Here is a 22844-nt window from a genome sequence, read left to right on the forward strand (position 1 = left end):
CAGGTCGTGCTGGCTTAGGAGCCTGAAGAGAGCGGGTTCTGCTCGCCCATATGCTCCAGAGATCCCCCTGGGAATGCTGACGGCACTGCCTCATGGAGGTGATTGGTCTCCGTTGGCGGAATGGGAGGACCTGGGATTGCAGATGGTGGGAGATCTTTATGCGGACGGGGTGCTAGTACCCTATTGGGTGTTGCAGGACCACTTTGGGCTTGCGGATGGGAGCTACCTCTTGCATGCCGCTGTGACTACGGCGATACAAAAACACTGGCAGGGGGGACTGGGCGAACCAGAAACGACTATGGCCTGCCAGTACGTTGTGATGGCTGCGGGTACGGTAAGGGCGGTGACCTGTCTTCATTCGAGAATGCTGAACGAGGGTCTGGCACCGTTGGCCGAGCTGAAGGGGAAATGGGAGGACAGCATAGGTAAGCCCATACCGGACCCGGAGTGGGGCCACATTTGGAAGAGAACATGGAAGGGTTGTAGGAACGCTCGCTTCCAACAGGTCCATTTCTTCATATTACATAGAGCATACCTGACGCCAGGGAAAATCAGACGGCACTTTCAGGTGCAGGATGCAGCGTGTCCGAGATGCTTGGTACCTGCAGTTGAGTTAGACCATATGCTGTGGGGTTGCCCGCGGTTGGGGACGTACTGGGCAGAGGTGGGGGAGCTTTTGAATGCTGTCACGGACAGGGAGGTGGACTTTGACATGGCCGCATGTATATTGCTGTGGTTCCCACACACGGCGAAGACCAAAAACACGAGCAAGTTTATCGACTTAGGACTTATTCTGGCGCAGAGGGAGATTACCTGGCACTGGAAATCCAGGGAGGGCCCGTCTGTCCGGAGATGGTCGAATGAGCTGCGTAAATGGTCCCAGTGTGAGAGTGTGATCAGAATGCGGCAGGCTACGCGGACCGGTAATGAGAAGAGCTTAGAGCTTGCGAGAGCGTGGGAGATGATTGTGCAGGCCCTGAACGACTACTTGACCAGGGAGGAAGAGGAGGGGAGCCTGGACGGGGAGGTTCCATGAGGCTAGGAAGACCACAGCTTGACCCCGATGGGCATATTGACGCCATTTTTGGGACCCACAGATACCACCCACATCTATGGCGGCAGGGGGGGTGGGTCGGGGGGGGGATAGATACTGGGACACTGCTAACACACCGAAGGGGGCTTCCGAGACAGGGGAACCCACCAGTTCACAAGCAGTCGGTGGTAGGGAGACACGTAGGGGTCGATGAGGAATGATTGGTATTAGACGCGATCGGACGACTGCTCTAGTAGAGAACTAAGGTGGACCTGCCGGGGTGGATACTGGGGGCCCGGACATAGCATAAAGGAAAATGTGGGAAGTATCAGCGCTGGGGGGGGAGTTTGTTAGGTAATGAAAAAGCAGATACATGATCGTGCTGTTGATCGGATGTCCTTTTGGCCGCTATGTGGACCGGACTGAAAGAAATGGTTGGTGCGCCGCCCGGCCTCCGGGATGTGGGCTAAATGGCTGTGTACTATTTTGTCACGATATGGTGCCTCGAGTTGTAAGAGGATGTCTGGTCGTTTGACCTTGAAGTTTGTCTATAATTCTGCAATAAAAACAAATAAAAAAAAATAAAAAAAATCAATCAGTGGGGAGTAGATAGGCATGACAGATTACAACGGGGGACAAAGGTCCGCATTACCTACCCTTTCACTACTTGCAAAGATTTTCCTACGTTTATTTGCAAACAGGGAATACCTCCAAAAAGAACCAATTCCAAAACAGTCAATGTTCGGGCAAACAATCAATCAATTAGGAACGAAATAGGCATGACGTGTTAAAGGTTTGCGTTACCTACCCTTCACTATCTGCAAAGTGAGAGAGAATATTCCTATTCTTCCCCGTTTGCAGGCAGAGAAGATCCTTAAGAGAACCAACTTCGAACAATTCAATGCTCGATTCAATCAATCAATCAATGGGGAGAAAAATAGGTATGACGGATTACAATGGGGACAAAAGTCTGCATTTACCTATCCTTCACTATCTGCAAAGACTAAACAGAGTATGGCGATTCTGTGCTTGTTTGCAAATAGAGAATCTCTCAGAAACAATCAATAAGTAATACTAGTATTTTCAAACAGTCAATCAATCAATTTCGCAATTTGTCGTGTGTCACGACCTTACCCGGACCGGACCATGTGGACAGTTCCTCGCCCTCCTTTTTCCAGCGCCCGATCGTTCTCTGTCTCCATGTTTTTACCGCAGCAGTCCTGTGGGATTCCAGTCAGGACAATAGGTCACTTGAGAGAGGTCCGTTCGGAATCGGTGAAGTTCATTCAATCGGCAGCCGGACGAGGGCCCTCTCAAGGCAGGTATACTCCAATCATTTAGATGTTCACCTCATCGTCTGGACCTCTCTTACCGGACCTTATGTCGCTGATGGACCCCGTGTTGGGACGCCAATTGTAGAAAAGTCAGCCCCGATCGCACCCGATGCCCAGGCTGCTGGTGCAGGGCGACTCTTCGTTTCCATCTTGAATAATTACCAAATAAAGAGACTGGCACTGGAAGCAGGAGGACAAGGAAAAAGGTTTATTACTCATGAGGAGAGCCTGTCATTTGGGACACTCGCATAGTGTCTTCGGGAGGTGCTCTAACAAGTTTCTCTGAGGCTTCGTCTTTTATACACAGGTTTATGGCACACACACATCCTTCATTACAATCAAGACATTGTAAAGTACGAAGATATTCCAACACGTGGCTACAGTAGGGGCCCTTATCCTCCATACAATAGGAAGGGCTGTCACGCAGCTGAGTGTGCTGTTGATTCCGTTGGAATGTGTGCTCCTGATCGAATCTCAGGGGGTGGGGTGGTCATGATCAATAGTGGCTCCTTTCAAGAGAGGCGAGTGCATGCAGTAGTGGGCAATGAACTGTATCCTCAGGCTAAGGGATGACCAGCGGTCCATGTAGACAATTAGGTTCAGAGGAAGAGGTCATCAAAGGAGGGGCATTCATGGAGGGACAGGAGGTGTTGGTCAGGCGCGGGGTGCGATTCTCGGAGACAGAGTCATGCGGGAGGGGAGGGCTCATGACTTGCGCATATGGGAGCGGGGGCAGTCAGGGTGCATGGGGGAAGCTTGCAGGGTCAGGGAAGGGGCGCTGGTGATCGATTGCACGGAGAGAGACCATGGTACCTAAAATGGCTGTCGTGTACGTGTGTGCATGGGTCTATGCTAGCGGGATAACACAGTCAGTGTTGTAGCGATATCTGTTCTGCTTACAACAAGGGGTACTGTGAACACAAATGAACGCCGCTTATGTACATACACATTGCTATTTTCAATAGGTTGTTCCTAATGTTTCTATTTTAGCGAGGTCAAAAAGAGATCCCATTAGTGGCCTACTGATTTTGCTCGATTCCTTTTGTTTTTTTACACGATTTTGCGCTATCTGCAAAGACTAAACAGAGTATTGCGACTCTGTGCTTGTTTGTAAATAGAGAATGAACCAAAGAGAACCAATTCTAAAACAGTAAATGCTTGGATAACAATCAATCAAATGGAGAGAGAAGCAGGCACGACGGATTACAACGGGGGCAAAGGCCTGCGTTAACTACCCTTCACTATCTGCAAAGAGAGAGTACTCCTAATAGAAATGAGGGGGGGGCAGCATTGAAAGCAGATCAGTGTGCATAAACACGAAAATGTTTTTTCTTACCACGTACTTGACAATCGACAGCTTATGATATTTGCTATTAAAAAACCATTGAAATTCACTGAAAAAAACATAGGTTATAGACCATATATAGTTAGGAATTAGCATTTACAAAACCTTGAAAATTCACTGAAAAAACCATAGGTTATAGACCATATATAGTTAGGAATTAGCATTTAAAAAACCTTATTTTACTCACACAAAACCATTAAAATTCCATATATAGTTAGTTTTACTAACTATATATCGCGCACCCGCAATCCACTGCTGATCATGTCACATATTACATCATTCATGACATGGTCAGTGACATCACTGATGACATCACTGATGACATCTCAAATGACATCACTGATGACATCACTGATGACATCTCAAATGACATCACTGATGACATCTCAAATGACATCACTGATCACATCACTGATGACATCTCATTTGACATTACTGATCACATCACTGATGACATCATTCATGTGATAATACGATGAACCTCTTCAGACTCTAATATAACCTTAGATACACTCAGTGTAAACACAGACTCACAGATTGTCACTCATCCATGAAGTTACACACACACCTAGTCAGTCATGCAAACAATCAATCACACCTCCATTTTCTCAACTATACAGTTATACACACCTTACTTATTCAAACATATACTAAAACATATTTACTCTCTTTTACAATCCCTGATACAAGTTCACAATCATCCATACAGCCACTCACACATTCACTGGCTCTTATGCACAGTTATTTATATATGGCAACTCTCACATGTACTGTGTTTTACATATGTACTTACTTTGACATGTAGCACTGAGATATCCATTCACTCACCAATACACTGATGCACACAGTCAACCACCCATACAGCTGTTTCCACGTGCACTTTTGAACCCATACATCTAGTGAATCAACTGCTCACACATCTATGCACAGAGTCATACACCTCCCAGCCACCCACACACACACACTCAGTCTCCCATACAAATACTTGAGCAACCAATCAATAACCCATATACTTACTCATATAGCTACTGATCAACACATGCAGCAGTTTACAGTAGAACAAACATAATGATGCTCAAATTAACACAGTTCAGTCACTAACCCATGCACTCAGTGAGACACATTTAACCACTCACTCATACAGTCAGTCATGCACCTACTAAATCCTTCATCCAGACACTTCTACATCCACTCATTCTTCAATATGTAAGACATATTTTAACTTTACACAAATACACAGTCACTGGACATCATCAGTGATGTCATTTGAGATGTCATCAGTGATGTCATCAGTGATGTCACTGACCATGTCATGAATGATGTAATATGTGACATGATCAGCAGTGGATTGCGGGTGCGCGATATATAGTTAGTACAACTAACTATATATGGAATTTCAATGGTTTTGTGTGAGTAAAAGAAGGTTTTTTAAATGCTAATTCCTAACTATATATGGTCTATAACCTATGGTTTTTTCAGTGAATTTTCAAGGTTTTGTAAATGCTAATTCCTAACTATATATGGTCTATAACCTATGGTTTTTTCAGTGAATATATATATATATATATATGTGTGTGTGTGTGTATATAGAAACATATATGTATAGATAATTCATATCTATTGAAAATCTCTATATAACCCTCTCTCTTTCTCTGATTGGTAAAACTCTACGACTTCCAAGAGCTCAAGAGCTGAGAGATAGAGTAAACCTTTGTAATATGTGAGCAAAATAACCACCAGTGTAACACACATTTCTGTATTGATAATGACCTTCAGTGAATTGTAAATCAAGCCTGTGAACTGAACGATTCTCAATACACAAATTTCTCCAGCTACAGCCACGAAGCATCATAATAGCCTGCCAAGAAGGTCTCTGGGAAACAAGAAAGTTGTGCTCTATGGATCGAAGGTGGCCATCATCATTGCTAGGCTCATTAGAGTCCCCTTGCGCCCAGAGACATGTAGCTTGTCTTGTCTTTGCTTGTGTGTGTCGTGAAGTTCAAGCTTCTCAATAGCAATATCTCATGCCAAGCTGTGCCCACACTCTGCAAGTACTCGTGACCACCTCTGTAGCAGAAGGCTCGAGCACATATGAAGTTCGGAGGAGCGTATCTCTATGCTCGTTCAGCATACATTGGTGACAGCCAGTGCTTTAAATGGGCCGGTACTCACCGGTATTTAGCAGAAGTGCAGGTACATTTTCGGCTCTTGAGTACCGGAACTTCTCTTTGTCCAAAGAGAGTATCGGTACTCATGGGATGTAAGCAAAGCTCAGTGAAATTGGCATTTACACAAAAGTGCAACATAGCTGAGAACGAGTGGATCCGTTTACGTGAAACACTCTGATCGAGTGCTAACCTCGCCTTACAATGTGCTAATTGAGCCTCCTTCAGAAGGCATTCATTCAGAGCTGGCAGGAAGTTTGGGAGGGGCCTGACACACTGTGATTACTGACATAGTGTCCACTTAGGCTCTGTGGAGTCCATAGAACTGTACAGGTGTGAGCAGGGCCTGCTAACAGGCATATCTCGTGACTCTCGGGAAGTCGAAGAGAAGGCTTCCTGCTGGTATAGCAGAGTACAGCAGCACTTATTTGCAACCATGCCGAGGAGGAAGGTGGCGATAGAGATGCTGTAGCACAGCACATGGGATCAAAGTTTAGTAATGAGGGCAACAACAAATGTACGTGTTTCTAAAATCCCTTTGTGCTGCCCACAGCTCCACCCCTATGCCCGTCCTCTACTCCACATCTGAATTTGGTGAGGACCTGCACTTTTTTCCCCATTTAAAGCACTGGTGACAGTGTTTAGATGTGCATCCTCTATATCTAAGTGGATGTCATTTTTCCACTCTTTACAGCTTATTAATTTCCAAATAGAATTAAATATTCTGTAAGATTTTGGTAACATATGCCAACATTCCAGTGTGTGGCTGAAGAAAAAATAATCTCCATTGGGCCTGCAGTTCAGGTGTTGCACATGCTAGATGTCCCAAAGCTGTAGCTGCTAGGGCTTCCTCAGCCGAGTGTTTGATTTCTGAAGTGACCGATGTCTGGCATTTCCTTTCCTCTCCTGCAATGTTGGGGGAAAAGTGGTGGATTCTGCACCAGAGCCTGGATCCGAACCTTTGGTGTCTTCTAGTTCTTACTTGGTAGCCAAATCATCATCGGGCTCTTGGGTGCCAGTGCAAACTTTGTCATCTTCAGAAGTGGTCTGGTCGGGTGGCTTTGTGGGCTAATGCTCCACTGTAGGGGCCTGTGTTCGCCCTCATGGTCACAGGTTCTAATCCTAGCAGGTCCACTCAGCCTTTCATCTATCTGAGGTCGATAAAATGAGTACTATTGGGTTGGGTAACAATATACATCTGTTATTCAGCGCCTTGAGGCCCTTGGGTGATACTTGTATTTTACAAATACACATGTTATGTTATGTTTTTATTCAAATGGAACTGGAAGACTAATGGAATCTGAACAGAATAATTCTGAAATGTTTTTCCTATGCTTATTCTCTACACTATTATATGCACCATTGAATACCTGTTGTCTTTGTTGTAACTGTCCTTCAGTGTCCATAGTAGGTGTGTGTTCAGTCAGTCCTGCTTATTAACATTGTTCTGGACATGAGAACTCTCCTTTCGCTTCCTATAGACCGAGTAGGCCGTGGTGTGCCAAAATATATTCACCTCTTAATTCTGTGCTTCCTTATGTCCAGATGTCTAGATCCTGTGTTATGACTATTAGAAAACATTTATCAACTATTTTGCTTCTTTAATATGTATGTTTACTATATCAAATAAGGCACTTGAATTGCTGTATATGTTTGCTTTTTTTTCCACCTAATTTTGAAAAATTACATTTTCTGTCTACATATAAATAGGTCAGGCGATGACATATAAGGAATACGTTCAAAAGAAATTCCGACTGATGAAAGATTTCAACAGCCGGATTGGAGAACAAGTCCTATTAAGTCAAAGGTACACAAGGTTGATCATTTTAAAGAACTACCGATTAGAGGAAGAGAGAAGGCATGAAATAATTGCATGTGGAGAGAGACATCTCATGCTCATGCGTGAAAGAGCCGAGCATTCATTCTCCAGCATTAATGCTTTATTTTACCCAGACGAGTACGGGTGCGTACCCAGCACTGTGGTGCTCTTGGGAGTGGCTGGGATCGGAAAGACGATGACCGCCCGCAAGATAATGGTGGACTGGGCTTCAGGAGAACTATTCAGTGATAGTTTTGAGTATGCTTTTTATATCAACTGCAGGGAACATGACCAGCTCAAAAGACAGCAGACCATAGAGGATCTCATTTTGTGCAGCTGTGGAGGGATGCAACTTCTACCCATGGGCGAGATAGAAGCTAAGCCCAACAAAGTACTTTTCGTCATTGACGGCTTCGATGAACTTAAAATCCGTGGGTTTTCTGATTTAGATGACCCAGACAAAAAATTTGTAGAGTACAAACCGCTGATCAGTTTAATAAGAAAAAAGTGTCTTCAAGAGTCACATATTTTAATTACCACTAGATCAGTGGCTGTGAACACCCTCACGCAGTGCCTGGATGGTTATGTGGAAGATGAGCGCTTTGCAGAGATTCTTGGCTTTTCTGAAGATGACCGTAAAGAATATATTACTAAGTTTTTTGGTAATGAAACCGAAGGTGCACTAGCATTTGATATTGTGAAAGCAAATCAAATTCTCTTCACCATGTGTTTTGTGCCCATCATATGCTGGCTTGTCTGCAACACCATCAAGCAGCAGCTGGTGACGAAGGACAATTCTCTGTTTTCCTTAAGAACAACAACTTCAGTCTACTTACTCTTTCTCTCCAACTTGATAAATTTCCATAACAATCAGTCTGCACATCGCATTATTAAAATTAACCTTAAAAGGTTATGTGCCTTAGCCAAGGAAGGAATCTGTCAGCAAAACATACTGTTTGAGGATGAACATGTTAATAAGCTAGGCTTAGATGTACCAGCCGTTCAGTCCCTCTTCCTGAATAACAGCGTTTTCCAGAAAGATGATGAAAACTACAGCATGTACAGCTTCATCCATCTCAGCGTGCAGGAATTTTTTGCCGCATTGTTTTTTGTACTGGAGGGGAGTGAAATAACCACCGAAAAGGAAGAGAATCTACAGCAAGAGGTTAGGGATATATTGAAAAGTTATTCGAGACGGGCACATAATCACTTAATGCTGACTGTGCGCTTTCTGTTCGGCCTTCTCAACAATGAGACACTGGCTAAGATGCAGAAACGGCTCAAGTGGAACATCTCAACAGTGGTCAAACCTGTGCTATTGGAGTGGGTTAGGGAACAATTCAAACGAATACCAGAAGACTCAGTTTCAGTTCAGCTGATGGATGTTTTACACTGTTTGTATGAGATCCAAGATGAAGGGTTTGTGAGAAGTGCAACAGAGCAGGTGAATGAATTCGATTTGTCGTTTGCCAAACACCTCGGAGAGTCAAACGACTTGGAAGTCAGAGCCGTCACATTCTGTTTAAAGTATTCCCCTACAGTTCAAAGGATCGTTTTCTTCAACTTCAGTATGAGACCAGAAGATCTCCAAGCACTAGCACCAGAACTGATGAAATGCTCTGCTCTCAAGTAAGTTTCCAGTTCCAAATTTTTCAAACTAATAATTTTCGACCCGATTTAGAGTTTGGCAGATGGATATATCCTAATGTAATTGCAATGAGGGGTCGAGATATCCGGCACGGTTATATCCTAATGCACTTGTAACAAGGGGACGAGATATCTGGCATGGTTATGTCCTAACGCACTTGTAACAAGGGGACGAGATATCTGGCATGGTTATGTCCTAACGCACTTGTAACGAGGGGACGAGATATCTGGCATGGTTATGTCCTAACGCACTTGTAACGAGGGGACGAGATATCTGGCGCGGGTATATCCCAATGCACTTGTAACGAGGGGAGGAGATATCCAGCACGGGTATATCCTAATGCACTTGTAACAAGGGTACGAGATATCCGGCACGGTTATATCCTAATGCACTTGTAACGAGGGAACAAGATATCCAGCACGGTTATATCCTAATGCACTTGTAACAAGGGGACGAGATATCCAGCACGGCTATATCCTAATGCACTTGTAACAAGGGGACGAGATATCCAGCACAGTTATATCCTAATGCACTTGTAACGAGGGAACGAGATATCCGGCACGGTTATATCCTAATGCACTTGTAACAAAGGGACGAGATATCCAGCACGGCTATATCCTAATGCACTTGTAACAAGGGGACGAGATATCCGGCACGGTTATATCCTAATGCACTTGTAACAAGGGGACGAGATATCCAGCACGGCTATATCCTAATGCACTTGTAGCTAGGGGAGGAGATATCCAGCACGGTTATATCCTAATGCACTTGTAACGAGGGAACGAGATATCCGGCACGGTTATATCTTAAGGCACTTGTAGCTAGGGGAGGAGATATCCGGCACGGTTATATCCTAATGCACTTGTAACGAGGGGACGAGATATCCAGCACGGTTATATCCTAATGCACTTGTAACAAGGGGACGAGATATCCGGCACGGTTATATACTAATGCACTTGTAATGAGGGAACAAGATATCCAGCACTGTTATATCCTAATGCACTTGCAACAAGGGGATGAGATATCTGTCCCAGTTATATCCTAATGCATGTTCAGTGCGTGGACAAGATATCCGTCACAGCTATATTGTAATGCACTTATAATAAGGGGATGACATACCCTTCACATTTGTGACTGACTACCCATCTACCAACCTGCAAATGAGGTCCCAAGTTCACTAACATGTCATCGAATGAAAGTGACAGAAATGCTTGCAATATTTTTCTACAACTAACTTTTAACAAACTTGTTGTTATTTTAATGTAAGTTGTCCAGACACCCCTCACAGATTAATTTTGTCAGTAACTGGTATCAATGCAGCCCCTTCGATAACTTAGTATCTTTTTGGCAGTAGTCAAGGAAGACAAACCCTTGCACCCAGGATGATGCAAACCTTCAATCATGTGTGGGGGCACCAAGGGAATGGCATGGGCCACCTGTAGAAAAGAGGTGAAGGTTAAATGTCTGTGCATGACTCACAGAGACCTCTGTAGATGTGAAAACTCAGAATAATCCAACCCTCTGCACTCATTGTGGACTCCGGCCTTGCACTCAGTAAATCGGGTTAAATGAGTATCTCATTCATTAGAAGGAAGACTGCCAAAGAGACCTGTATCCAAGATTTGACCCCAGTTTTTTTAACCTCTTGTCATTCGTTTTGAAAGACTGAAATAATCTGGCTTTTCCCAAGGCTCTAAAAACATTCATTTCCTGTTAGGGTGCATTCTCCTTGCTGTTCTGAAGTTGCAGTTGTGTTTTCTTCATGAAATGTCTAATTCAGGTAGCATATGCATCACCCACAAAAAATGTAATGCACAAGCAGTGCTGTTCTTTTCTAAAATATTTTCACTTTTAATAAGATTGAAGGAAATATGTGCAGTAATCTTACCTTGTACCTGCATTTAGCGTTCTTCTGAAAGAGTGTGTTGTGTCCTCTGCTGTTCTCTGTGTTTACTTTACATGCAGGTAGCAAGGGAGCACTCAGGGCCCTGTTCACAAGCTGCATTTTGTAATTTGTTTAGTAGTATTCCAATTATAATACTAAAGTCCTAGAAAATATAATTCATAAAGCAACAAGAGTAAACCCCCACCTCTCTGAGGTTTTTCTATGGAGAGATCCTCACACATGTAAGTTACTACTTCGAAGAAGATGTGGGAGTGACTGGGCGAGTGGCTGGAAAAGGGGGCATACTTACTACCAAACGGGAAGGGTTTAGGCAGGACTACAGAGAGCTTTATGGGAATGGGATTTGGGAGGGGTTTAAGGAGGACATATACCCATCCACAAAAGAGTTGTTATTCACAAACTGCATTTCTAAAGTTACTACAGCCTAAAGGGGACTCTAAACAGTTGTAAATTACTCCAGCTTCATGCTGGGCTACATCCAGCATCACTCATGCCAACCACTGCTATTGAATCACAGTCCTATAGAAAATAACAGAAATATGGGCTTAAAATAAAACCCATAGGAAATAATGTTTAATGTTATTTTTCTCAATAGTTATAAATATAAATAAATATAATATAATGTTGAACAAAATCTATAAATAACACATTTTGTATTTGTAATATTTTAATAACTTTTTAATTCATAAATTGATGTAACATGAATTGTATTAAAATATAATTAAATTACTCTTAATTGAGTCTGTACATCACTGAATAATTATTAATGCATAATATTTTTTTTTACTTTAGGTGGGAATTTATTTTTTCATTTAAACTTCAATAAATAATTTGTATTTAATGTAATCAATTCGAAATTAAGTTAATAATAGATCAGCCTGAGTGCATGTAAACATGAGTGCATGCAATACCATGCTTTGCAGGTAATAGCCAAAGGGCATAGAGAAGATGTAAATCTTAACTTTGTGTTCAATCGCCATATTTTCTCTTGAGAAACCCCATATTATCTGAGGTCAGGGACAGAGTGCAGGAAGAAGAGATGTCAGGCATGCTACAACCCAATATCCTGGAATTCGGCTGGCTCTCAGGTCTTACAAACTCCCTCCCTTCTACACTTCCTGAAGTTTTTGAAGATCCATCTCTTCAAGCAACGCTGCTTTCTTATACATAACGCTCCCGAAAATGCTGAACCGCCTCTGAACCACTAGTTCCCCCGTCTGCAGTTTTGCATCTTCAGTTTTGTCGCTTCTGTACCTTACCTGTAAACCCCATTCCATTTTCTCAGTTCCCCACAAATTCCTTTCTCTTTTTTCCCACCCTGCTTAAGGTGTGTCAGGTTCTCACTGGATAACAAGGATTGTCAAAGCCAATAGGTCTGGCCTTTAGCATATGGCCTTCTCGACTCAGAAGCAAATACTGTATGTATGTGGTATATCTAAAGTACACACCTAGTCAAAAGGCAGTGGGGTGCTGTACATGGTCAAAGCCCTGCATAAAGTTAAAGAGTGGTCGGACAGGTAGTGGGTTTGTGGACTACTGATGCATGTGATTGAGTGTTCTTTAAAGAGGTGTGTTCTCTACTCTTTTCTAAATTGGAACAGCACTGGGCCGGTCCTGATGGATATGGGGATTTTGTTCCAGATCTTGGGCGCATAGATGGAAATGGCCTGCTGGGTTGTTTTTTCACTTCTTAGTCTGCAGTCTAATGCTGTTCTGGCTGACAGTGTCTCAGGAACCCCTAGAGATGGTGGGCTTGTCTGCAAGATAAGTGTGGGTTGCCGAAGGATGGAGTTCCATCAGGATGAGGGTGATGTGATAATATTTCTTCAGGCGCTGGATGAGACGTGCTGCAGCACGTGCAATCCCCATAAGGTACGCCAGTGTGGAGTCCTAGAGGCCAGTGTATAACCAACGTACAGATTCAAGCGCACAAGAGCTTGAACAGCAATGTAAATGTAAATGTACAGGAATTTATATAGCGCAAATCACCGAGCGGTGGTTTCTAAGCGCTTGCTTAGGGAACCCGTCCTGGTATTCCCCTGTGAGATAACCTCGGCAGGGTATCTGCAAGGTGAAAGCCAGGCATCCCGCTGCGAGGGGCCGTTGTGGAGATTAAGCAAGCTATTGCCCAGAGTCGCAGAGTGTGAACCCGTGAATCGAGTAGGCACCGGAGCGAGAATTGTCAAGTCCATAGACATTTTAGGACTCAAGACCCCGCCGAGCCGGGAATTGAACCCTGGTCCCGGGCTGACCTCTGCTTCCAGGTCTGCCTCCTCTAACCAGTGAGCCACACTTCTCCACAATTGTGAAGATGCTTTCTGGAAGGGACAGTTTGACTTCCTTTAGAAAGGAGAGCTTGTACCAGGCCGTCTTTGTTTTTTGTAGTAATGAAGGAGAGGTTCGTGTCCAGGGTGAATCCAAGAGATTTGGAATTCAGTGAAAGTTGGGGTTCGAAGCCGTCAAGATTCATGCCATTCAGCCAGGATTGTACTGTGTCTTCTTCATTGTGCTTGGCAAATAAGAGGAATTCTGTCTTGGTTGGGTTGCTCTTCAGTAGGAGCTGAACATCCAGATCTGGATGATGTGCAGGCAGTGTTATAATTTAAATATAATTTATAACTGATATAATGGTCAGTTATAAATTATTATTATTATGTAGTTCATCACTACCTTGCTCCATGTTTAAGGTATACCATTCAGGAACACCCAATACTGTACGGTTTATCAGTCTCATCTGTACAATAACTTACGGTACTTCTGCTTCATTATACACTTGTCGTGTGCTAGGGAACCTTATGTATAATCTAAGGTGGTTGTGTTCTTTTTGTGCCAGAGGTGTAAGCCCCTGGGCACAAGAATCCCAGGCACCCTGGTAATCCCTGGAGCGGTATCTCATGGGTGTACTGAATAATGTGCCGCGGGTGCTGGAACTCTCGGCTGACACATTGCAGGACAATTTTCACCGATTTAGTGAGTGCCTTTTCTGCCTTGGCCTTAGGAAGGAGGAGTGGGGGCATGCCACCGGCATTAACAGGCCCTATCAAACCATATGCTCTTGTTGCAATCAGAGCAGAGCTACCCAAATTCTAGCCCATAATACTGTACATGTATTATAGTGACCTTCGTGTGGATTCGTAAATAATTGGGTCTTAATTTGTATATTATGGTGAAAGTGCAAAGGCGAGATGCGTGACATTAGACTTGGCTGCATCTGTTTCAGGTCATGGATGGTGGAAAATGGATATAAACTAAAGCCAGCTCTTTTCTCTGTGTTTTCCCTTTCTCTCTTCCACAGGCTTGGGCTCTGTGGTCTCACTGCATCCTGCTTTGCAGCGCTCGGCCCTGTTCTCAGACGAAACCTATCACTCCAAGAGCTGGACCTGAGCTTGAATCAACTGGAGGACTTGGGAGTGAGAGAACTGTGTGAAAATTTAAGACACCCATGCTGCGGAATACAGACCTTGAGGTAGGAGCAGCCATGGTAAATAGGGACTTGGAAATTGATATTTTTGATGAATGAAGGGAGACCTAGAGAGACTGAGCTGAAAGAAGTCACTTGCTCCTGGCCCTGACATTCTCTTATGCTGGCTTCAGACACTGCATGCTTCTGCTCGCTCGGGTGCTTGCTGCAGCACACTTTTTGTTTTTCGTCATTAGGTCTACAGAGAATAACTGTATTTATTTTCTTGCGTTACCCCCACTGAGCATCTTCAACAGATAACCCTTTTCTTCTCTGTGATTTCGACACTGAGATACCCACAGCAGCACCTTGTCCAGGCTGTTTCTCTGCAACTACAGTGGAGAATAGTGGAGAGGTTAGGTTTCTGGTGCCCCCCCCCCACCCTGGAATCAAGACCAGCAAGAGATCTACCAGAAGCTTCTTAAGAGTGGTCATTGCTGCCAGGCCACTTCTCCAGGGGCTACGGGCATCGGGGCAGGGAGGCAATCCATGTAACTAGTATTGTCCCAGTCGGAACCACAGGAGCTAGATTCCACTCCACGCCCTTTGAAGCGCCAACTCTCAGCTTTTCAAACTTTGATTTTCTGGGGGTAGTCCAGGCTCATTTGTTAAGGGTGGTGTGGGTGTAGAATGTTTAGTATCTGCAGGTACTCAGTGACTCACTCTGTGGCTCAATCTTACACATATTGCTCACAGGGTATTACAATGTGGGACAAAGCTTTGGAATAAAATGCCTTTGGCCATGAAGCTTCAACCCAATCTGCAGCTTTTCAGGAAGGGTCTGAAAACATGGTTGTTCACTTCCGCTTAGGTTCCCGGTTAATACAGTGGGTTGTTTCTGCTCACACACCACAGCACCAAGACCCACAGTAATCGAGCGCTATATAAACATATAAACATAAACAGGGTACAGTAAAGGGGCTGCTGCCTACTTTCTAGCCAATGGCATTGTTTGCTTGTTGGAGTCGGCGAGCACACAGCTCAACACCTGAAAGACCCTAAGAGTTAGCAGAGTAATCATTCCACATGAGGTAAGAGTTGAGGACCTATCAACACTTCAGATCTATTCGTCTCTCATTCATAGATCACGGATACGCTATCTAAAACAAGGCAGGGGGTCTGATGCAGCCTTTCGCACCACATAGATATGGGATGGCTGTAAAGTGTAAACTTCCATTTATGTTAGTTGTGGAACGCTGGCTGACTGTCCGGTGTATGTTGTGAAGTCAATAATGGCTTGAGAATGTATGCCTTGTAACGTGATCTTTTGCTAAGAAAGCAATCTAAATCTGTATATTCATGTTTAGATTTACCATGCTTGCTTAAACATGTCCCCCACATTGCTTCACGTTTCAAAGCGCTATGACTGTATAAAAGAACTTAACTAGCGCTATCTAAAACTACAAAAATCATCAAACATTGGTGGGTCCCATAATCAACAGCTTAAGAGACAGATCAGGTGATATACAACTTCCACCCCCCCTCTGAGTGGTCTTTTGATTGCTCCAAAGAAAAACAACTTGCTGGCCTGAATTCTGTATTTTGAACTCTGTACTAGAGATGTGTGTGATCATCAGCTGCAAACTCACTTCTCCTGGTTAAAGGAGGGTTGATGGAGAGCACTGTAAGTAGATGGCACTCTGTGCCTTTTGGTGGTGGAACCAGATGGCACTCTGTGCCTTTTGGTGGTGGAACCAGATGGCACTCTGTGCCTTTTGGTGGTGGAACCAGATGGCACTTTGTGCCTTTTGATGATGGAACCAGATGGCACTATGTGCCTTTTGATGGTGGAACCAGATGGCACTATGTGCCTTTTGATGGTGGGACCCCATGGGGATGTATATGAAGATAAAGTGTGATTGTGTCTTACGATGAGCTGGAAGCAGTGTCCAAAAGGTGTCTGATGTAAAGAAGGTGAGGGCATAAGGTAGAGAATATGACGATAGCACTAAGGCTGTGATATCCCTTTCTGTCCTCTTTTTAATTATTTGTGCATCTTTGTCCTGCAGCCTGGAGTTTTGTGGTCTCACTGGTTCAGGTTGTACAGATCTCGCCTCTATTCTTGGACGAATACCTCTTGGAGAGCTCACACTGAGCGCGAATGAACTGGGGGACACCGGAGTGAGAGAACTGTGTAAAGGAATGAAGCACCCAGGCTGCAAGTTGCACACACTGAGGTGAGGAGCTGTGGGCTTCATCTTTGTTGAATGCCAATATTGTTAGATCCTGGAAAACTCATCAAATAATGAAGCAATAACAATTAAAAAGGAACCCTAATCCATGCAAGGGAATACATACCGGCCTTCAGTATCGATCTAGTAAGAGAGAAGAAAATAGGGTGCAGTCTCTGCTGAAAGGATACTAGATTAAAATATCAACGTCTGTAAGTGGTCATTACAGTCTTTTGTATATATTACCTCTCACCAAAACAGAAATTTGTCTCTTAGCACTAAATTTCTCTCTTTTGGGTAATTCTGTTGATAAAGTTACCACTGGCAATTTTTACATTTCCTGTGATCCCACTTACAAAACAAAAACTGCCAAAAACAGTTGTAAATAACCGCACAAAATAAGACCATCTCCAAACCTTGTTCCCTAAAGTATACCACCTGCTTCTACCTAAAGAGCAGGTTTGGCCACCAAAGACCTGGTTAAATTCAGGCAACATGTTTTTTTCCTAGGCCCCTGGCATTTAAATATGTTGTTGCTGGTAGTTGGGCGAACGATAGGCCTTTAAGTCCTCTCACTAGCTCTTAAGTTAGACAGGGAATTTTTTATAGATAGAAGGTAATTTAACCTACAGCCTAATTTGTTGAGATACTGAAAATAAAGAAGTTTATGGTTTCCACCAGTTCTGTTTTTAACTGTGGAGCTCAGTTAATGTCGGATACAGGTATTTTCACTTAAGAGGTCAATTTTCGGTGCTATAGCATAGTTCTTCCCTTAGAGGCCGGAAAATAATGATACACACAATAGCCGGAAGTTCCTATCACCTTCTAGGGCTGACATGTTATGTTATGTTATATTAGGATGGCTTGGCGTAACCAAGACACTTCCTTTGTCTTTCAACCACCATGAGTATCTTACTCCCTTATTCTTTTAATTTATTGTTTCATATTTATTATTTCTACAGTCATCACTTTATCTTGGAAACCAATGTTTATTTGACGATTTATTTTTATATAAGTTATAAGATTGTTATTACTGCACCTCCGATTTCTTCTCTCTTGTTCTCTTTTTCTTTCCTTTTCCTTTTTTCTCTGTCTTCTATATCTTTCCTACTCTTTTCCCTTCCCTTTTTATTTTCCTTCTTTTCTCTTTCATTTTATCTTATCTTTTTCTTCCCTTAAAATTAAAAAATGTAAAATGCTATTTGAATTTTAGGTACATACTTTTATTACTACGTTCCTCCTTTTGGCGTATTTTTCATTCACTTTGGCTCTACCATATTAGTTATTGGCCAAATTATATATTCAGTTGCCCATTTAATGCTTCTTGTTGTAGTTGCATGGATGTATATTGTGCCTATGTCTTTAAATTCTTTATTAAAGCTCTTAAACTAAAAAAAAAAATATTAGGATGTCTAGTAAAGCGCGCAGCTGCCCCAGCAAAGGGGCGTCCCTGGGGATAGGTCTCTAGGGATACGTCTCTACATCACTATTCAAGCCCTTCTGTGGCACCTCACAGTGTTTAAATCTCACAGGCAATGTTAGTCCAAAGTAGAGGGTTTGGGTGTTCTCTCCAGGCCTCACAAACTCTTTAGTGTGTTTTTTACAGTCAGTGGGAGTGGGAAAGGATCGAAGTGCTTAGCACTGTGCTAGAATGTATTCATTTGGCTGCAGCACGTTAGCCACTCTTTGCTCTCTCTTTCAGCTGCTGTAAGGCCAGTCCAGTATATGGGTTTGCTGTAGATGACTAGTTTTTCCAGCCATACAATTACAAAAACCAATGACCTAAAAACCCACCACCCACATAGGAATGAGGGTTCCAGTTTAGGCCAATGAGTGGTGATGTTTTGGGAGGATTTATTTAGTCAATTGGTCTTGGTGTCCAGATAAGCAGTGTTCAAGTATGCTGACCAATGCAATGGTTCTCTTTTCAAAATTACTTCTAACAAGGGAATTGGGGAGGGATTTGACTGGAAAGAGATGTAAGGTTGTAATCTGTAACTATTCCATCTGTGGGATCTGTCTACAGTAGTAGCAGTGCAGGGGAATAATCTGAGGCATGTTTCTGTCCTAGATCACTGCCCAGGTACTTGTGCTGGGCAATGGATCGAGCATGTTGGGAGGCAAAATGATGGGACATCAAGGGCAGAAGGTGCAGCAAACTAAATTACCGTTCTCTGATGGATATCAGCAAGGCAGTTGGAGATTTACGTCTTGAAATGTGGTGAGAGGTTAGAGAAAAAGAAGAGAAGATGTGGCTGAGGGCATTGCAGTAACAATGTAAAGTGTGGCATGGCAGGGACACAGGAAAGAGTGTTTGAGGGTAACTAAAGGCAAGGGTGTATTTTACTTTGGAAATGGGCAACCAAACTTCGCAAAGGTAGTTGTCATCAAGGTAGGCGACCCATTCGAGTGCTAACCTCCTTATGCCGGGCGATGAAAGGGTAGTAAACAGCATGGGTGATCTAGAGAGCTGCAGCGAGGTGGGTGAAAGGAACTGAGGTGCTTGTGGTGAGAGCATGGATGATTGAAATCTCACTGGAGTTGAGCCCCCTTGCCTGGGTTGAAAGGATTAAGTAGGCTGTGCAGGCAGAGACCAAAATTGAATGTGTTCAAAACAGAAAGTTAACTTAAACATTTGTGTAAGTATACACTTTTGAGTATTCACAAGCTGCACTTTTATAGTAAATCCAGCACTAGACATGGTAAACCATTGGTACTGAAACACTCTCCCCATAGGAAATCATGTGGGCAGGGACTTAAAATAAAACCACATTGGAAATAATGTGAAATGCAATTAATCTAACTAGTTAAAAATATTAATAAATACAAAACGGTTCTTCGAGGGCGAGCCATCTCCACTATCACGGGATATAAGCGCACCCAAAAACAAGAACTATGAGACCTAGAAGACAAACTCGCCAGGGCTACCGAAAGCCATGAGGCGGACCCGACTAGAGACACGCTACACACGCTCCGGCTGTGGCAACAGCATCATGCCGATCATATACGCTGCAGAGTAGTAGATAACATAGCGACCACAGCGCACAGGATATACGATGTAGGTGACAAAGCTGGTAGACTCCTTGCATGGCTGGAGAAGAAACGGGGTGGACAGAGGAATATACTGCAATTGAAGGATCCTGCGGGTATGCTACAAACCCGCCCCGTCACTGATAGTCGAACTCCTGGCGGACCACTTCCAAACAGTCTACTCCCCTGAAATCGATGTTACACGGGAGATGGCAGAGACTTCTCTCGTGGGAGTACCACTCGCACCCTGTTACAGGACGAAGTGGAAGAGCTGGAAACAGACCTGCCTGCTGAGGAGATACAGATAGCTATCGCAGCACTTCACTCGGGGAAAGCGCTAAGTCCCAATGGGATACCGATTGAATGGTACAAAACCATGTCGGAGACGCTCTCCAAGCCCCTACTTAACATGTTTAAGGAAAGTCTGGAACAGGGACAATTGCCGCCCGACCAACGTGCGGCGACTATCATCCCAATCCTGAAACCTGGCAAACCACCTGAGGAGTGCGGCACATACCGTCCGATATCCCTCCTTAACACCGAAAGCAAAATCTTGGTAAAACTCTTGGCCAACAGATTGATGCCCCATCGGGACTTATGCCGCACAGGAGTACGGCACTGAATCACAGACGATTGCATGGGGTGATGGCGCGAGCCCCATTATTGACAGAACCAGCAGCAATCCTTTCGCTTGACGCCAAAATGGCGTTTGACCTTGTAGAATGGAGCTATCTCTTCGCGGTCTTGGAACGGATGGGCTTTGGCCCGAAATTCATAAAATGGATTAGGCTGCTGTATAAAAACCCTGTGGCGCGAGTGACAGCTAATGGCCACATCTCGAGAGAAATATCGTTGGCGAGGGGTACGAGACAAGGCTGCCCTCTCTCGCCATTACTGTTCGCCCTAGTGCTCGAACCTTTGGCCACTGTCCTTAGGACCACCCGGTTACTGCGGGGCATAAATTGGGGAGACGGATGGGAAGACAAGGTATCACTATATGCCGATGATATGTTGATATACTTAACGGACCCAGCAGCGAGTATTCCAGTATTACTGGCATTGTGTGAGAGACACGGGTTAGCCTCAGGGTACAAAATCAACTGGACGAAATCGGTGCTTTACATGCTGCACGGGACACCGCCGGTCCTGGGTGAGGAGTGCCCATTGCTGCTGGAGACCGCCTCTTTCAAGTACTTAGGGATCCAAATCACACGTGATCACATGACCTTTCAGGACCTGAATCTAAGACCGCTGCTTGAAAGGCTGAAATCGGATGTGCGACACTGGAAGGCCCTCCCGTTAACATTATTAGGCAGAGCGGCGCTATTCAAGATGATGGCGCTGCCCCGTTTCCTATATGTTTTGGAGAATACGCCAGCAATGGTCCCATCGTCGTTCTTCCAGCAGGTATCTATTCAACTGTCTGGCCTCTTATGGGGGACTAAACCGCCTAGGATCGCGCATATTAAATTGATTAGGGACTGGTACAGTGGAGGGATAGCACTCCCGAATTTGGAAATGTACTATTGGGCGGCCCCCTCAAGGTGGTCAACCAGTGGATAAAGGACCGCAGGACGACCCGGCATATTTAGCGGACAGACATCAGTTGGGCACTAGCACCCTACTGGCCCCACTCTACAACAAAGGTATGACGGCTAAACTGAGCGGTCCAACTAGACACACTGTGACGCTGTGGCATAAAGCCCAAACCCGACTTGGATGGGAGGGTGTGCTTACACGACTTACACCCCTGTGGGACTCCAAAGCCCTGGGTAACCAGAGGCACAGTAAGGGTTTTACTAAATGGGACAACATCGGGATTGCCACAGTGGGGGATGTGTGGACGAAAGACGGAGTGGTTCCATTTGAGACACTGAGGGAGCAATACGATATGGGCGTTACTGAAACATACCGATACATACAGATGCGACACGCTTTAATGACAGCACTAAAACCGGGTACTGATGTCCCAGAGTCGGCTCCGCTGGAAGACCGACTACTCACAGACTACATGGAAACTGGCGCTACTTCCCTCACCTATCGCAAACTGGTAAACAATTTGCCCGACCCGTTGCAGAAACTGAAAGAGAAATGTAAATGTAAAATGTAAATTGATACTTGTATAGCGCACTACTCACCCGCAAGGGTCTCAAGGCGCTTGTACGAATACCGCTGTGGAACCCATCCTGGCTTTCCCTGTGAGGTGTCCACTCATGGGCACCCCCAAGGTGGAGTCCAGGCATCCGTAGCGTTGTGGGGGCCGATGTGGAGATTAAGCAAGCTATTGCCGAGAGTTGCAGAGTGGGTCTCCATGATTGGAATAGGCACCGAGGCAAGAATTATCAGGTCCATGGAATTTTTGAGCCCAAGACCCACCGAGGCGGGGAATTGAACCCTGGTCCCGGGCCAGACTTCTGCATCAGGGTCTGCCGCTCTAACCATTGAGCCACACTTCTCCACTTCTCCACAGAAATGGGAGAACGAGGTAGGAGAGATGGATGAGACGAATTGGAACGCTGCAATGGCATCTCCCAAAGAAGCCGGTATCTCGGCAAGATTTCGGCTAGTACAATTTAAAATACTACACAGAGTATATTACACACGCACTACCCTACATAAAATCCAGAGGGCAGACCACCCGTACTGCTTGAGAAACTGCGGGGAGGAGGGCACACTGTTCCATACCCTATGGTCTTGTCCCAGCATGGTAGAATACTGGCGGCGTGTGATGCGCACTGTCGCCCAGACTTTACAAATCCCAGTCACGCCTGACCCTAGAGTTTGCTTGTTGAATGTATGGGGCCCAAACAACCTGACGCCACATGGACGAAAATGGGTGGTTATAGGGATGATGTTGGCAAAGCGAGACATAGCGCAAAAATGGGGGGCAGCTGAAGCACCGACCCTAACACAATGGTGCAGGAACATGGATA

The 22844-nt window shown here is 44.4% G+C and overlaps 1 protein-coding gene across 4 annotated transcripts in view; it reads left to right on the forward strand.

Annotated features, from left to right (window-relative positions):
- LOC144805937 (NACHT, LRR and PYD domains-containing protein 3-like) overlaps positions 1-22844 on the forward strand; it is a 509894-nt gene that overhangs the window by 266046 nt on the left and 221004 nt on the right. For all 4 annotated transcript variants that reach the window (XM_078672409.1, XM_078672405.1, XM_078672421.1 and 1 more), the window contains 3 exons: positions 7588-9325; positions 14546-14716; positions 16720-16887. In XM_078672409.1, the coding sequence (XP_078528535.1) occupies positions 7588-9325; positions 14546-14716; positions 16720-16887 (2077 nt within the window). The remainder of the gene's footprint in view (positions 1-7587; positions 9326-14545; positions 14717-16719; positions 16888-22844) is intronic.

The sequence above is a fragment of the Lissotriton helveticus genome, chromosome 1_2 (assembly GCF_964261635.1).
Source record: "Lissotriton helveticus chromosome 1_2, aLisHel1.1, whole genome shotgun sequence".
Classification (NCBI taxonomy): Eukaryota; Metazoa; Chordata; class Amphibia; order Caudata; family Salamandridae; genus Lissotriton; species Lissotriton helveticus.